At 43.5% G+C, this 16198-nt stretch overlaps 2 protein-coding genes across 2 annotated transcripts in view; one reads left to right on the plus strand and one right to left on the minus strand.

Moving 5' to 3' along the window:
- LOC126187386 (STING ER exit protein) overlaps positions 1-2791 on the minus strand; it is a 35859-nt gene extending 33068 nt beyond the window's left edge. Inside the window, exon 1 of the mRNA XM_049928436.1 lies at positions 2551-2791. Within this exon, the coding sequence (XP_049784393.1) occupies positions 2551-2671 (121 nt within the window). The 5' untranslated portion in view covers positions 2672-2791. The remainder of the gene's footprint in view (positions 1-2550) is intronic.
- A 58-nt stretch (positions 2792-2849) lies between these two features.
- Positions 2850-16198, plus strand: part of LOC126187385 (mediator of RNA polymerase II transcription subunit 23) — a 152986-nt gene continuing 139637 nt past the window's right edge. The window contains exon 1 of the mRNA XM_049928435.1: positions 2850-3038. Within this exon, the coding sequence (XP_049784392.1) occupies positions 2994-3038 (45 nt within the window). The 5' untranslated portion in view covers positions 2850-2993. The remainder of the gene's footprint in view (positions 3039-16198) is intronic.

Consider the following 16198-nt stretch of genomic DNA (forward strand, 5'->3'; position numbering starts at 1 on the left):
CCTAACAATGAATAAAAGAAGTGAACAAGAAGAGCTGCAAAAGAAAGAAAGGAAAATCCTCAGAAAAATTTTTGGGCCCCAAAAGACAAAGATACCACATGGGCGAAGAGGAGAAACAGAGATCTCTATAGAAACAACCGCAGATTCAATAATAAAGAGGAGATTAAAATTTTACAGTCATATATACAAAATAAATGACAATAGTCTAACGATGAAAATTTTTTTAACTTCATTTTCAAATTAAAAAACAGCATGGGATGGCTGGAAGAGACAAGAAAGGAATTGAGAAAACTTAATGTCACAAAAAAAAAAAACCATAAACAACAGGGAAAGTTTCAGGCTACTGATCAATACTGGAAAATTTGTTGTCCAGCAACAAAATTCACAACACAGAAAAGTGATGTCAAGTGAACAGAGGCAGGCCATCAGCCAATGCATGAAGTAGTTCTTGGAAGATAAAATGAAAAAGATTGGACCTTTGTCTTGTGCTACACAAGAATACTGAACATTAGGTAGGTAGACTGCGTAATTAATGTGGTGGTGCCGAGTAGAATTTGAGAGAAAAGAAATTTATGGCACAATCTGACTAGAAGATGAGATCAGTTGATAGGACACACTTCGAGACATGACAGGATCACCAATTTAGTACTGGAGGTCAGTGTGGGGGCTAAAAATTGTAGAGTGAGACTGTGAGATGAAAACAGTAAGCAGATTCAGAAGGATGTAAGTTGCAGTAGTTATTAGGAGATGAAAAGGTTTGCACAGGATAGAGAGGCATGGAGAGCTGCATCAAATCAACAACTATCTCTAGACCTATTTCCATTTTTTTCTTTATGTTTTGACAACCAAACACTTCGCATTTTACATTTGCCCATCTGCTGCTTTATGCTTGTTTCTTATTTTATTTACTTGTCTTTTTGTGACTGTATATCATGACTCTAATGACTTTTTTGTCAATGGGACATTAAATCCAGTTTACTACTAGAAGGGTCTCTCCATTCATTAACTGTTCCACAGCACATACATATCCAACGTTTTGTCAACTATTCTTCTAAACTTGGGCCACAGTTCATCTTCATGCTTCTGCACACAGTTAAATATTCCAAGTTCATCCCCAAGATATGAGACAACTGTCTCTATCTATTTTATTGAATATGTGTACCTGCTTACTTTTTTTGTGACCCTTTGTACTATGGCAATCACAGCTGCTACAGCAGCCTCACAATCACTGGATACGTTTCAACATGACCATCCTCAAAAAGGTCAGTTTTATTTGTTGCCATTAGATATATATTTCACTCATTCTTGGGTTTACAAACCATCTGTTCTAAGTAGTTTTTGGAGAGAGTATTTTGTACTGTTTCACAGGATGTCTTGTCATGCCCACTAATTACAAAATTATAAATATCCAAATCAATGGTTGGATGATTAAAGTATCCTTCCATGATGACAGTATGACTGGAGAATGTATATGTATGGATAAGCTGAGGTTTTATCAAAAGTTTTCACTCACATCTGGGTATGAATACGGCAGTCAACAGAAAGGCCAAATCACAAGTTTATGCATACACTTGGTGCCGAGTCTTGCTCAACCTTTTACACTGTTTCCACTTCCTTAGTGGTGAATTTGAGTTTCTTGTATACTGCGACAAATAGCCTACACCACTTCCATTCACCAGTCTTTTTGATATATGTTTTGAATTGCTGCAAACATCCCACTGCTGACAATTTCAGGTTACAGCCAGCTATCTGTACACAGGTGCCCATACCCACAAAGCAACAGCCCCACTCCCCATTAGTTCTCATGAAAGGGATAAATACAGTGTAGTCAGCTCCCCTCCACCTGAATACAATTTAAAAATCGTTTTTATGCGAGATTTTAACAGTGTTGGAACTCGAACTTTTTTATGACTACTTAAAAGTCACAATTCATCTCCCAAATTATTAAAAATACTTCATATCCAAGCTCACTGCCCCCTCCCCCCTACAAACTAGGCCTATCATATGAGCCCCATTGTCTGTACCTCGTGTAATGTGGGCTTAAATTCCTTTTAGGGTGTGCTCACACACTGGAATTTAGTTGTGAATTGTTTACCAGTTCACCACTAAGATACTGATAGTCTCATCTGTGAGGGGCATTTCTTTGGTTTTATCACAGTTATTTCTGTCACATACAAATACTGTTATCTGTACAATAAAAGTATTTTTTCTCTTTCTTTTTGAATAGACACTAGTGTCTCGAAAATGAAAAAAAAAACTATGTGGTGTAGCAACAGATATAAGTTATCTGCGAGTATGTATGAGTACAATCTATGTATCTAGTGATTATATTGTCGAAGATGCATGAAAGCTTCACTGTATTGCATCGTATTAATAACAAACAATACCAAGGCTAGAGGATGTTGCTATCAACTCTCTAGAATCATGCGATCAGAATGGCTGTTCTTTTCCCTTTCAAGTTTCTTGTCAACTGTATAGTTTGCTACTGCAATATATTTTGATTTTGTATAGTTTTACACGTTAAAAAAAAAGAAAACAGAAAAGACATACCTAATATTAATGTCATCTGGCCACACAAGCAGTAATAAATGTGTAACGGTTTTTCTTCACTGTATTCTTCCTGGTCCTTTGTGTCAGAACACACTATACTTCTCGAAACAACTTTTGGCATCTTGATAGTCTAGCTGACGCCACGAGAAATAGACATTTAGTCATTTACCAACACAAACCAACGCTTTCCATTATGTACAAACAACGAGGCATAGATTGTGTTAATTCCGACGGAAACGAGACGGAACCTCCTTGGACGTAACAAGGTGGTTCTAACATCTTCGGTATGGCAGCACCAAACGTAATATCTTTGCTAGTAGTGGCTGCCGGTGGTTTTGTTTACGAGAAGTTATGATGTCTATGTTTGCAGTGAGCTTTCGTGTAAACTCTGAAAAAGTTTATTTGTTGTTGTTTTAACGGCTTGTAAGTAGAACTGAAAAAAAATGGCTGCAGAAGGACATATTTCAGCAATCATCAACGAAATATTGGTAATGTGCAACTTTTCGTTTGTTCACCGCTTCTGGCAATTGTTAAAACAATACGTCATAAATCACGTACAGCTCTTTGTATTTATATTTCCATCAGTTTGAGGGAACCACATTTCCGAACGTCTTATAAGGCAGACAGAACAACTCATTAAAAATAACTACCTCTGAGAATTTACTGTCGTAAGTCCATAGCACTTATTGAATGGTATTCATTTTTGCTATTGCCGTATCTTATAATCTTTTTCGTATTGTCAACATCACCTCGCAGAAATCCCAGTATTCCTTCAGTAATAAAAAATGATCATTTAATTATATTTGTGAAGTAGTCATTATTAGTAACGTGTAGCAGCCGTCGAAACTTGATGCACAGACTTGTAATTAGGCCAGAGGCACTAGATCCCTCTGAACGACTATACATTTTTTACATAACATTGCTATCGTTAGTTTAACTTTTTTTTACCTTCGGAAATAACTCTTGTGTTGTTGCTTGAGGACTTTTTAACTTCGTTCTATGGCTCAATTATTAATGCACATATGTTAACTTCTTCATTGAATGTGCTCTCCATTCATTGACAGTATAATTATTTATATGATTATGCGTGGTAAGTGGTAGGCAATATATACATTTCTCTCATTTTTATAAATTCTCGCTGAAAAGCTCGCATGGTAAAAAAATTATAATGTAACCTACGGTACATTTTATTGTATCGATTTTTTTATGTCGTTCTTCTAGGCTGAAAAAAATGGAATCAGCAGTATTTTACCTCATTGACTATATTTATGACAAAGCATGCTGAACCAAGGTTCACGAATTTATATCTTCTGTTTTTCACAACACTTGCATGCTTCTTCTGGTGGCAGATTTATTGTAAACGTGTCAGTTTTCATTGTTAGCTCTTAATAATTTCCTTGGGGTTGGCACTTTCTGATGGCCTGCCAGGGGGCTTGCCACCCTTTGGTGGGTTCGTGCTTGGCTACCACGGGGCCCCAGCCTGTGCAGCATCTTTTCCCTTCTGTGCTGCATGTCTGTCGTCTTGCTGTTCTTCTTCCCCTCCCTTGGGGAACATGTCTGGGGTGTTCAAAATGGTTCAAATGGCTCTGAGCACTATGGGACTTAACATCTGAGGTCATCAGTCCCCTAGAACTTAGAACTACTTAAACCTAACTAACCTAAGGACAACACACACATCCATGCCCGAGGCAGGATTCGAACCTGCGACCGTAGCGGTCGCGCGGTTCCAGGCTGAAGCGCCTAGAACCACACGGCCACCATTGTCTGGGGTGTTATTGGGAATGTTACGCATTATATGTCACTGACGTAAGAACAGTGTCACAAATGTGTTTCGTTCCCTTTTTCTTTCATTGTTTCCCTTCTCCTCCCATTCTTCCACTTCTGTGTTTGACGTTCCTCTTTTTCTTCTTCCTCCCTGCGCACCCCTGATGTCTGGCCCATGCGTCTGGTGCATAACAGGTGACTGGGCAATGCGTAGGTCTAATTCCCAGCCCTGGGTCAAAAGGTAGGGTTCACACGTACCCTCTGGTACAGGCCAAGTTGCTGATTGGTCCCTCTGTCAGGTGTTCGGGAGGTGTGATCTGAGGTGTGAACAATCACCAAGGTGGGTGGGCCCCGTTGTGAAGGGGGCCTCCAGTTGGAAGGAGCGTGCCATCGGAGATGCTGGAAATCATGGGGGATTTTCTTCCAATGAGCCAATCATCTCCACAGTCAACATCTATGAGATGTACGTGAAATGAGGATAACGACTCAAAGACCCTTCCAGCTGCACCAGGGTTGCTCTTGGTTTCACATACTGAAGATGGTCAGTCCTTCACAACGGTAAATCTGTTTATTATTCAGAAAGGTGTTGATGCCATTCCTGGCGCTGTGAAATCCTGCTCTCATTTACGGAATGCCACTTTACTTTTGGATACTGCTTCTGATTCTCTAGCACAACTGCTTGTCACCTTGCTTCTCCACGGCTATCCTGTTCATGTCGAGACCCATGGAACTCTGAACTCTTCACTTGGTGTTATTTACACTAGACTGCTTGACGGTCTGACAGAGGCCAGTATCCAAACTTACCTCAAAGATCAGGGTATCATTGGTGTCCGTCGGGTGATGGAAAAGGTAGATTCCTCCTTAGTGCCCACCTGCACTCTTTTTCTCACCTTTGATAGAGTCATGCTTCTGTCCAAGATCAAAGCAGGCTACGAAATTATCACAGTCTGACCGTATATTCCTAACCCGATACGCTACTACCAGTGTCATCGTTTCAACCACACTAGAACATCTTGTCAACACCCAGCCAAATATGTAACCTGTGGTAGGGATGCACATGAGGGTGATTGTCCGCCTCCTCCTCCCTGCTGTATCACCTGCAATGGCGGACATGCCATCCTCTCGGGATTGTCCGAGTATGTTGATGAGCGGGCTGTCCGGAAGATCCGGGTAAAGGAAAAAGTGCCTTACCGAGTCACTCACAAATTATTGGCTACTCACAAACCCTTTGTTCTCCCATTTGGCACTTATAGCTCTGTTTATTTTACCTGTCGCTCCTTGAAGGACATGGCCACGCAGACATGCAACATCAAATTCAGCTGTGAGGTTGTGAAATCGCCTAGTCACTAGTGTCAAGGTAGCATCACCACCCCCCCCCCTCTCCCTGCCCCTCGCCCCCCTGTCCAGCTGTGCAACAAGCCAGAAAAGACTCGCCTCAAGGAGCGAAGCCACTGACTACACAATCAGTAGTTCGGAAAGGACAGAAAGAGTACTCCTGTGAGGACTTCCTATGTCCCTCCAGCCAAGAAATGCCTGAGTCTTCCTCTACTAACCGGAAAGAATTGAAGAAGTCCAACAAAGTCAAACGGTCTTCTCCTTTGCCAACTCGAAAATCCTCTTTGACGGTGGTGCCATCAGATACCTCAGCCCGACCGGCCTCTGTGTTGCCAGTGTGCACCACCAACCGTTTTTCTGGGTTGGACTCCACAGACTGACAGCACAGGCAAGCCAATGCTTCTGTGGACCTCATGGAGCAGAATCCTTCTGCTTCTGTGCCCTACAGCATTGAGTCTTTGCAGGCTGTCAATCAGCAGCCACCAAGGTGACACCCCCTTCATTTCTTCATCACCTTGACTCTCCTCTAATGGAACATTCGTGGCCTTCGGTCACACAAAGAGGATGTACAGGTGCTTTTAGCATTGGAGCATCCTTTTATACTCTGCCTTCAAGAAACAAAATTGCGTCCTCACGACCGCTTGGAGCTTTCCCATTTCTTCCTGGTTCATTTTGACCTTCCCCCTGAGGTTGGCATTCCATCTCATGGAGGCCTCATGCTGCTCATATGGGGTGATGTACATAGTTAAACCATCTCCTTGACTACCCATCTTCAAGCTGTTGCAGTTCGCCTTTTCCTTCCTCAAATGTCTTTTTCCCTCTCTACCATTTATGTCCCTCCATCATTCAATGTCACCAGGTTAGACCTCCTTCAGCTTATTCGGCAGCTGCCTTTCCCATTTCTGCTACTTGGTGACTTAAATGTGCATCATGCCCTTTGGGGTTGTCCCAGAACCTGTCAGAGAGGTGTCCTCTTGGCTGACCTTAATCAACTTAACCTCTTCTGCTTTAACACTGGAGCACTAACGTCCCTTTCTGACTCCTCGCACACCTATTCCTATTTGGACCTATCCTTCTGCATTGCCCAGCTTGCCCATCGTCTTGAGTGGTCCATTCTTTCTGACACCTACTCGAGTGATCATTTCCCGAGTGCTAACTGTTTGCTGACTTCTACCCCACCTACGTGTACACCCAAAAATGCAGCTTACTAAGGCTGACTGGTGGTTTTACTCCTCCCTGGCGACCTTCAAAGAGCAAGATTTCCCTGTTTGTGATGACGAGGTGGAATATCTCACAAATGTTATCCTTACTGGTGCAGAACATTCCATTCCCCGCACTTCCTCTTTACCACACCGTGTCCCAGACCTTTGTTGGACTGAGGCACACTGTGACACAATTCGTGCTCAGAGATGTACTCTCCACATTTTTAACCACCACCCTGCAATGGCAAACCACATTCATAATAAACAGATGCTTGCAAAGTGTCATCCTATTCTTCATGATAGCAAAAAAGCTAGCTGGATTCCATTGACTAGTTCTTTTAACAGTTCCACCCCTTCCTCTGTCATGTGGGCCAACCTCCGATGACACTCTGGGACCAAGATCCATTCGCTGATTTCTGGCCTGACAGTAGCAGGCGATGTCATCATGGATCCTAATGTTATCTCCAATACCTAGGGCTGCCATTTCACGGAAATTTTGAGCTCTTCCCACTATCACCCTGCTTTCCTCCATCGGAAACAAGTAGAGGTGGCTTGGGAAATACCCTTCTCTTCTCAGAATCATGAGTGCTACAATGCTGCCTTTACTATGAGGGAGGTAGAGCATGCTCTCAGTTCATCCCGATCGTCCCCCCAGCGCCATGTGCCATCCACATTCAGAAGTTGCAACACCTTTCTCTTGCAAGCAAGCACTTTCTGCTTAATATGTGCAATTGCATCTGGGCAGAGGGCACATTTCTCAGATGTTGGCGTGAAGCCACTGTCATACCCATACCTAAGCCTGGTAAGGACAAAAACCTTCCTTCTAGCTACTGCCCCATCTCTCTCACCAGCTGTGTTGGCAAGGTGATGGAACGTATGATTCATGCCCGGCTGGTATTGTGGCTCAAGTCTTGCAATTTACTAACGAGTGCACAGGTTGACCATCTTGTTACCTTGTCCACCAATGTCATGAATGGTTTCCTGTGGAAATCCAGACTGTGGCCATTTTCGATTTGGAGAAGGCCTACAACACTTGCTGGAGAACTCCTTGGTACTCTTTACATGTGGGGCTTCTGTGTCCGCGTGCCCTGTTTCCTTCAGGAATTTTTAAAATTCCGAGTTTTCTGGGTGTGTGTGTTGGTTCTGCCTTGTCACACACCTTTATCCAGAAAAACAGTGTGTGCCTCAGGGTTCCATTCCGACTGGAGCGTCATCCTCTTTGCTATCGCCATTAACCCTATAATGGCCTGTTTCCTGCTGGGCATCTCTGGCTTTCGTTTCAATGATGACTTTCCATCTATTGCAGTTCTCCATGGACCTGTCTCACTGAGCATCATCTTCAGCGATGTCTTGAACACCTTTACTTGTGGAGCATCAACAAAGGCTTTCGTTCTTCCACTGACAAAACTCTCTGCAGGAATTTCTGGTGGCACAATTGGTTTCTCCCATCATCTTTACATTATGGGCATGTTGCCCTTCCATTCGTTGAAACTACGAAATTCCTGGGGCTCATCTTCGATAGGAAACTCTCGTGGTCCTCCAATGTGTCTTACCTGGCAGCCAGCTGTACGCAATCCCTCAGTGTCCTACTCCTCAGTGGTACTTCCTGGGGTGCAGATTGAACCACTCCTCTGTTTGTACCCGTTAGAAACTAGGATATGGGTGCTTTGTTTATACATCTGCATGTCTGCTCCTCTTATGCCGTCTCAACACTATCCACCATCGTGGCATCCATTTGGCCACTGGCACCTTTTACACGAGCCCGGTTGAGAGTCTATATGCTGAAGCTGCTGAAGTACCACTGTCCTACCGCCGTGACTTTCTCCTCGCCAGGTATGAATGCCGTTTTCTGCCACACGTGGCCACCCCACCCATCCTATGCCTTTTTCTTTGATGATTCCTTTGATCGCCAGTAAAGGGCACGTCCCTCTTCTCTGTTACGTTCTGGAGTCTGCTTTCAGTACTTGCTCCGGTGGCTTAACTTCACACTACTTGCAACTTTCCGGCGGGTGTGAACCCTTCACCACCTTGGCTTCGTGGAGTGGCCCGTGTTAACGTTGGCCTTCATTTGCTTCCTAAGGACCTAAGGACACTACTCCAGCCTCGCTTTATCACCTTCAGTTTCACGACCTTTGCATGGAACTTCATGATGGTACCTTTCTGTACTCTGATGGCTCTCGGACTGACTGTGGTGTTGGGTGTGCCTTTATCAAAGGCGACCAAATCTTTTGATATTGGTTTCCAGCACACTGCTCAGTATTTACAGCTAAGCTCTTCACTCTGTGTCGGGCCACAGAGTACCTCCAGCGACGCAAACTTTTCAATTGTGCCCTCTGCTCAGATTCTCTCAGTGCCCTTCAAAGTCTATGTGCACTATACACTGTCCATCCCTTAGTGCAAAAGGTCCAAGAAAACTGTCATTGCTCACTCTTGGTGGAGCCACTTGACATTTATGTGGGTTCCTGGTCATGTTGGTCTGCCAGGAAACGAGGCTGCTGACGCTACTGCCAAGGCTTCAGTCCTTGTACTTTAGCCCACTAGTTCCTATATTCCCTTCAATGATCTGTGTGTTGCCGTCTTTCAGGAGGTGGTGCCCCTTTGGCATCGCCATTGGTCCTCCCATCATGAGAATAAGGTGTGGTCTATTAAGCCTCTCCCAGCAGCTTGGACAACCTTCTCTTCGCCCTTCCACCGGGAGGAAGTCATTTTAACTAGGTTGCGTATTGGGCACTGCCTTTTTAGCCATCGTCATGTGATAATTGGCGCTCCCCCACCACACTGTTCACATGTGCGGCCAAGTTTTAACTGTCCGCCACTTCCTGACAGAATGCCAATTTTTTAACTGTTAACATTCCCACTTGGGTTTGCCGTCTGAGTTATTAGCCATTTTAGCAAATGACGCACGGGCTGTTGACCACATTTTACTTTTTATTCGTCAAAGCAATATGGCGAGGGCCATTTAATTTTTTCTTTTGGACCTCTTTTTCTGCATGGTGTCATTTGTAGCCGTTTCTTCACATACCTGTTTTTAGCTGTCTTCTTATAAGTCAATTGGGATTTACGTATAGTCGTTTTTTAACTCCTCTCTATCTTCATGTTCTGTAGTTTTAACTTGGGCACATATTACCCTAGTTCATTTTGTGCCATAAAACAAAATAAAACTTTTTGATGGCCTGGTATTGCTGCTGTAAAACCAAACAAAATAGGCTAGTTTCATACAAAAACCTCACCTCTTGAATAAATACATGTGAAGATATTTGCAATTCAGACCTGTATTTTTTTGTCCTTCTTTTACACTTCTGTGCAGAATATTTACTTTGCACAGGCTTTTTAACACCTTCTGCTTAAGAACTTTCTTCTGTTGCTTAAGTATTCTCTTCTGTATTTAAGAGCTGTTTCCCATTCCTTGTTTAAACAAGACTTCATCTTTAAATTGTTCATCACAGCTTTCGTAAAATACACTACTGGCCATTAAGATTACTACACCACGAAGATGACGTGCTACAGATGCGAAATTTAACCGACAGGAAGAAGATGCTGTGATATGCAAATGATTAACTTTTCAGAGCACTCACACAAGATTGGCGCCGGTGGCGACACCTACAACATGCTGACATGAGGAAAGTTTCCAACTGATTTCTCACACACAAACAGCAGTTGACCGGTGTTGGCTGGTTAAATGTTGTTGTGATGCCTCGTGTAAGGAGGAGAAATGCATACCATCACATTTCCGACTTTGATAAAGGTCGGATTGTAGCCTATTGCGATTGTGGTTTATCATATCGCAATATTGCAGCTTGCGTTGGTCAAGATCCAATGACTGTTAGCAAAATATGGAATCAGTGGGTTCAGGAGGGTAATACGGAACGCCGTGCTGGATTCCAACGGCCCATATCACTAGCAGTCAAGATGACCAGCATCTTATCCGCATGGCTGTAACGGATCCTGCAGCCACGTCTCGATCCCTGAGTCAACAGATGGGGACGTTTGCAAGACAACAACCATCTGCACGAACAGTTTGACGACGTTTGCAGCAGCAAGGACTGAGCTCGGAGATCATGGCTGCGGTTACCCTTGATGCTGCATCACAGACAGAAGCGCCTGCGATGGTGTACTCAATGATGAACCTGGGTGCATGAATGGCAAAACGTCATTTTTTCGGATGAATCCAGGTTCTGCTTACAGCATCATGATGGTCACATCCGTGTTTGGCGACATCGCGGTGAACGCACATTGGAAGCGTGTATTCGTCATCGCCATACTGGTGTATCATCCGGCGTGATGGTATGGGGTGCCATTGGTTACACCCCTCAGTCACCTCTTGTTCCCATTGATGGCACTTTGAACAGTGGACGTTACATTTCAGATGTGTTACGACCCGTGGCTCTACCCTTCATTCAATCCCTGCGAAACTCTACACTTCAGCAGGATAATGCACAACCGCATGTTGCAGGTCCTTTACGGGCCTTTCTGGATACAGAAAATATTCGACTGCTGCCCTGGCCAGCACATTCTCCAGATCTCTCACCAGTTGAAAACGTCTGGTCAATGGTGGCCGAGCAACTGGCTCGTCACAATACGCCAGTCACTACTCTTGATGAACTGTGGTATCGTGTTGAAGCTGCATGGGCAGCTGTATCTGTACACGCCATCCAAGCTCTGTTTGACTCAATGCCCAGGCGTATCAAGGCCGTTATTACGGCCAGAGGTGGTTGTTCTGGGTACTGATTTCTCAGGATCTATGCACCCAAATTGCCTGAAAATGTAATCACATGTCAGTTCTAGTATAATATATTTGTCCAATGAATACGCGTTCATTATCTGCATTTCTTCTTGGTGTAGCAATTTTAATGGCCAGTAGTGTATATTTTTCGTACATCACCAAAAGGTGCTCCTAAATAAAACTTTATTTTGATGCAACTAGTTTTGACTTTATATTATCACCTGACAGACATTACAACTCAGAGTGGTATTAACTATACCTGTACAACTGAAATTTATTCTCCAGAATGATGTCACGAAATTCATGTGATTGATTTGCTTCCACAGTATTAACGGTATTCACTGCTGGCCATTAAAACTACAACACAGTGAAGGTGGCATGCAATAAATGACAAACTGGTGTAAAGTTTACTGCATGCTTGCATACGACATTGTTCATGCACTATCAGATTTACAGTTTGGTGACATTATGCGTTCTACAACTGCTTACAGTAATTCATTGTTGTGGGTGAAGCTGACAAAACTTTGTAAAATGAATAGGATATTTTTCTTTGAAAGATAAGTAGGGCTACACATCTTTCTGGTACAAAATGAGTCTTTTTGTCTTATACAGTCTTTTTACCATTTCGTGAAGGGGCAGATAGACATCCTCTCATATTAGCACAAATTCGACTTACATAATCATCATCATCATCATCATCATCATAAAACACAGAACATATGTTTCCACATCCATACATATTCTGTCTGCGACTTGATAGCTTTATTTTGAAAAGTACCACTTGCTTTTGATAATACCCATGATGTTTTTACTCTGTATTCAGTAGTGTTAAAAAAATTCACATTTTTTTTTTTACCTTATGATGCTAGTACTCAGATAAGACTTTGCAGTTTTTCTTTAACACAACTTCTGCCAAATTTTACTTAAAAGTTTCTGCATTGAACATAAACTAATACAGTTTGTGCATTCATTACTGCCATGTTCTTCAGACACATTTTCCACTTGATCATGTAACGCTTCTGATGCTGTTTGCTGGAATTTTAATGTTAAGCGACAAGATTTGGATGGAATGTATTCTGGGTGCCTATTTCGTGTTATTTTGGTAATTTTAAATAGTGAAATTTTAAATAATTTACAACTTTCATTGAGTTTTTTTGGTTCAAATGGCTCTGAGCACTATGGGACTTGGTCATCAGTCCCCTAGAACTTAATTGCCTGGTTCCAGACTGTAGTGCCTAGAACCGCTTGGCCACTTTAGCCGGCTTGAGTTTTGTGAATGTTGAAGAAGGATGTTGTGTATATTTCGGATCTTCAATTTCATCTTTGATCATCATGGGTTAATTTTTTGTATCTACAAAAATACGAGTTCAGAAAGAAAACAAAGCAAGACGAAAGAGAAAATAACACAGGGAAGAATATTGAACTGAAACAAATGCATGCACAAAGCACAAATGAGTAGTATGATGCTTTTCTTAACACAGTAATGCAGCATTTTCACGCAGTCTTCCCAAAAATGACCTGCCAGAATAAGCCAGGTCACAGTAGGCAGTTATTTACTAAAGAAATAACTGAACTCAGGACTAGAGTCAAGGAACTCAAACAGGGAATATGGAGACATATAAACTGTGTCAGGAGAAGTGCAGCCAATCAATAAAAGAAGCAGAAACCAGTTCAATAAACACACCCATATCAAATTTAAATCATAATGGGCTGTAATCAACACTGAAAGTGGTAGTCAAAAGAATGTAAATAACAGAAATTTGATGAAGTCAGTGAAAAATGGGAATGAGATAGTGACAGATGGAACAAAAATTTCTAATATACTCAACAAACAATGGAAAACCCAGGATGGAATGTAACAATATTATGATAAGAATAGTAGCTACTCACCATATAGGGCAGGTGCTGAGTTGTAGACAGGCAAAACACTCATGTTGGACTTGTTAAAAGCCTCTCTCCTTTTCCTGGCCCTTACTTTGGAAACACTTTTTCACCACCAATACTACCAACCAAACTCAACCAAGGACCAATGTTGAATCCTGCCTGACTCAGTTCACTCCTCCATCCAACCATGAGCCACCCCCACTGATTCCAAACCACCACCCCCTGTTAACTTTCCAGAATTTCTTAACCTTGAACCTTGCATCACTATCGTCTGCAGAAAGAACTGCAGTTCATCACCAAAAGCTGATCCCAACCTTATAATTCTGCATGCTGACAATGGCTCCACCACTGTTGTTTTGTACCACAAGTATTACCTAGCAGAAGGACTCTGACAGCTGTCAGATTATACAAATGCTGCCACAGTGACACCACTCCAGAAATCAAGCAGCATCACCAGTCTCTCCTCAAATCCTTAGGTCCGTGAAGTCCATAAACCCAACAACCCAGGATGCCCCATTGCGGTTGTTTACTGTACACCCACTGAGAGAATCCTTGCTCTTGTAGACCAGCACCTCCAGCCTATTACCCACAACCTACCCTCCTGTATAAAAGATACCAATCATTTCCTCCACAGACACTCCACAGTTCCCGTTCCTTTGCCACATGGTACCCTGCTTCTCACTATTCATGCCACCTCCCTTTACATTAACATCCCTAATGCCCATGGTCTTACCACTATTGAACTCTACCTTTCCAATGCCTGATGGATTCCAAACCAACAACCTCCATCCTAGTTGACATGATCGACTATACCCTCACCCACAATTATTTCTCCTTTGAAGGCATTACCTGTGAACAAATCTGGTGTACGACTATGGGCACCCGCATGGCATCGTCTTAGGCTAACCTTTTCATGGGCCTTCTAGAGGAATCATTCCTAAACATTCAGAATTCTGAACTTGTCACCTGGTTCAGATTCACTGATGACATCTTCATGATCAGGGTTTAGAGTGAAAACACCCTGTCCACGTTCCTCTAGGACCTCAACACCTTATTTCCCACTCGCTTCACCTGATCCTATTCAACCCAACAAGCCACCTTCCTATATGTAAAATTTGAAATTTTCCGAGCGAATCAACTGTTCAAAGAGCTTGCAGCCGATCGTCGTAAACTTCCTTGCACGATATTTCGGCTGGCAGTTGTCCAGCCGAAATGTCGTGCAGTGAAGTTTACAGCCACCTTCCTAGATGTTGACCTCTACCTCAAAGATGGCTACATCAGTACCTCTGTCCATATCAGACCTACCAACCACCAGCAATACCTCCTCTTTGACATCTGCCAATCGTTCCATACCAAGAAGTCCCTTCCCTACAGCCTTGCCACCTGTATCCACTGTGTATGTGGTGATGAGCAGTCCCTCTCACTGGGCCTATAGGACTATGGGCACCTGCATGGCACCATCCTATGCCCACCTTTTCATGGGCCTAGTAGAGGAATCCTTCCTAGACATTCAGAATCCCAAACCCATCACCTGGTTCAGATTCATTGATGACATCTTTGCGACCTGGATTGAGTGTGAAGACACCCTATCCACATTCCTCCAGAACCTCAACACTTTCTCCCCCATTCCCTTCACCTGGTCCTACTCAACCCAACATGCCACCTTCCTTGATGTTGACCTCCACCTCAAAGATGGCTGTATCACTACCTCTGTCCATATCAGACCTACCAACCACCACCAGTACCTCCTCTTTGACAGCTGCCATCCATTCCATACCAAGAAGTCCCTTCCATACAGCCTAGCCACCCGTGGCTGCTGCATCTGTAGTAACGAGCAGTCCCCCTCACTGAGGCCGCCACAGATTGTAATACCCCCCACCCCCTACCCCTGCGCTTAATTCCCAGCCTTGTACAAAGATAGATTTCCCATGCCTTATTTTTCCAGTCACCCACCACCATCCAAAGTCCCACGGTCCAGCAACAGACTAGCATTCCTGTCATGACTCAGTACCACCCAGGACTGGAGCAACCGAATTACATTCTCCATCAGAGTTTCAACTACCTCTCGTCCTGCCCACCATCCTTCCCACCGCTCAAACAGTGGTATTTCTCTGCCCACTGAACCTACAGAATATCCCCGCTCCAAACCCCTTGTCTCATGGCTCATATCCCTGTTGCAGGACTAGATGCAAGACCTGTCCCGTACATCCTCCCAACTACTCCAGTCTAGTCACAAACATCACCTATCCCATCAAAGGCAGGGCTAGCTCTGAAACCAGTCATGTGACCTACAGCCTTAGTTGCAACCATTGCGTTGCATTCTTTGTGGGCATGACAACAGCAGGCTGTCTGTCCGCATAAATAGCCACCAACAAACTGTGGCCAAGAAACAGCTGGACCCCCAATGCTGACCAATGCCGTCCAACACGACATTCTTCATTTCAATGACTGCTTCACAATCTGTGCCACCTGGATCCTTCCCACCAACACCATCTTTTCTGAAGTGCACAGGTGGGAACTCTCCTTGCAGAGTATCCCGCATTCCCATAGCCCTCCTGGTTGCAACCTTTTTTAGTCACTGTGTGGCGTAATGCATTCTTTCGCCTTCGCACATCGACGGCGGTTCTGCAACATAAATTGTCCACCTACCTCGATACTGCTACATATCTGCACACGTAACTCCTTACTGCACCTACTTAAGTGATCTCAGAAAAGCAGCGTTGAAGAAACTGAGACTTCA

This window comes from Schistocerca cancellata, chromosome 5 (genome assembly GCF_023864275.1).
Source record: "Schistocerca cancellata isolate TAMUIC-IGC-003103 chromosome 5, iqSchCanc2.1, whole genome shotgun sequence".
Lineage (NCBI taxonomy): Eukaryota > Metazoa > Arthropoda > Insecta > Orthoptera > Acrididae > Schistocerca > Schistocerca cancellata.